Source organism: Pteropus medius, unplaced genomic scaffold (assembly GCF_902729225.1).
Source record: "Pteropus medius unplaced genomic scaffold, Ma_sr-lr_union100, whole genome shotgun sequence".
NCBI lineage: Eukaryota > Metazoa > Chordata > Mammalia > Chiroptera > Pteropodidae > Pteropus > Pteropus medius.
Window position 1 is genome coordinate 1 of NW_024354943.1, and position 946 is coordinate 946.

Genomic DNA, 946 nt, shown 5'->3' on the forward strand with positions numbered 1-946 from the left:
AGAGGAGCTGTGTCCATATAAGGCGGGTCAGCGGCCCCGGCACTCTGAGCAGCGCGGGCAGGGGCTGCCGCCTCCCAATGACTGGGCGCGGCGACATGGAGCCGCCCGCCGCTTTCTCGGGCTTCCCCGCCCTGCCCTCGGTCGTGCCGTCGGGGCCGCCGCCGTCGCCGCTGGCCGGAGCCGAGCCGGGGCCGGAGCCCGAGGAGGCGGCCGCGGGCCGCGGGGAGCCGGAGTCCGCGCCCGCGCCGGGCCCGAGCCGCAGGCGGCGGCGACCCCTGCAGCGCGGGAAGCCGCCCTACTCGTACATCGCGCTCATCGCCATGGCGCTGGCGCACGCCCCGGGCCGCCGCCTCACGCTGGCCGCCATCTACCGCTTCATCACCGAGCGCTTCGCCTTCTACCGCGACAGCCCGCGCAAGTGGCAGAACAGCATCCGCCACAACCTCACGCTCAACGACTGCTTCGTCAAGGTGCCCCGCGAGCCGGGCAACCCGGGCAAGGGCAACTACTGGACGCTGGACCCGGCGGCCGCCGACATGTTCGACAACGGCAGCTTCCTGCGGCGCCGCAAGCGCTTCAAGCGCGCCGAGCTGCCCGCGCCCGCGCCCGCGCCGCCCGCGCCCGCCGCCGGCCCGCCGCCCTGCCCCTACGCGCCCTTCGCGCCCGGCCCCGCGCTGCTCGCGCCGCCGCCGCCCGCCGCGCCCGGGCCCGCGCCGCCCGCGCGCCTCTTCAGCGTCGACAGCCTGGTGAGCCTGCCGCCCGAGCTGGCGGCGCTGGGCGCCCCGGAGCCGCCCTGCTGCGCCGCGCCGGACGCCGCCTTCCCGCCCTGCGCAGCCGCCGCCTCCCCGCCGCTGTACGCGCCCGCCCCAGACCGTCTGGGGCTGCCCCCGACGCGCCCCGGCCCCGGCCCGCTCCCCGCCGAGCCGCTGTTGGCCTTGGCGGGGCC

At 79.1% G+C, this 946-nt stretch overlaps 1 protein-coding gene across 1 annotated transcript; it reads left to right on the top strand.

Annotated features, from left to right (window-relative positions):
* Positions 1-9: 9 nt before the first annotated feature.
* LOC120598048 (forkhead box protein E3-like) lies at positions 10-941 on the top strand (the record flags this gene model as incomplete). Its single annotated transcript, XM_039856788.1, has 1 exon — positions 10-941. A coding segment is annotated over exon 1 (864 nt), but the record flags the coding sequence as incomplete, so codon positions are not given.
* Between the last annotated feature and the right edge of the window lie 5 nt (positions 942-946).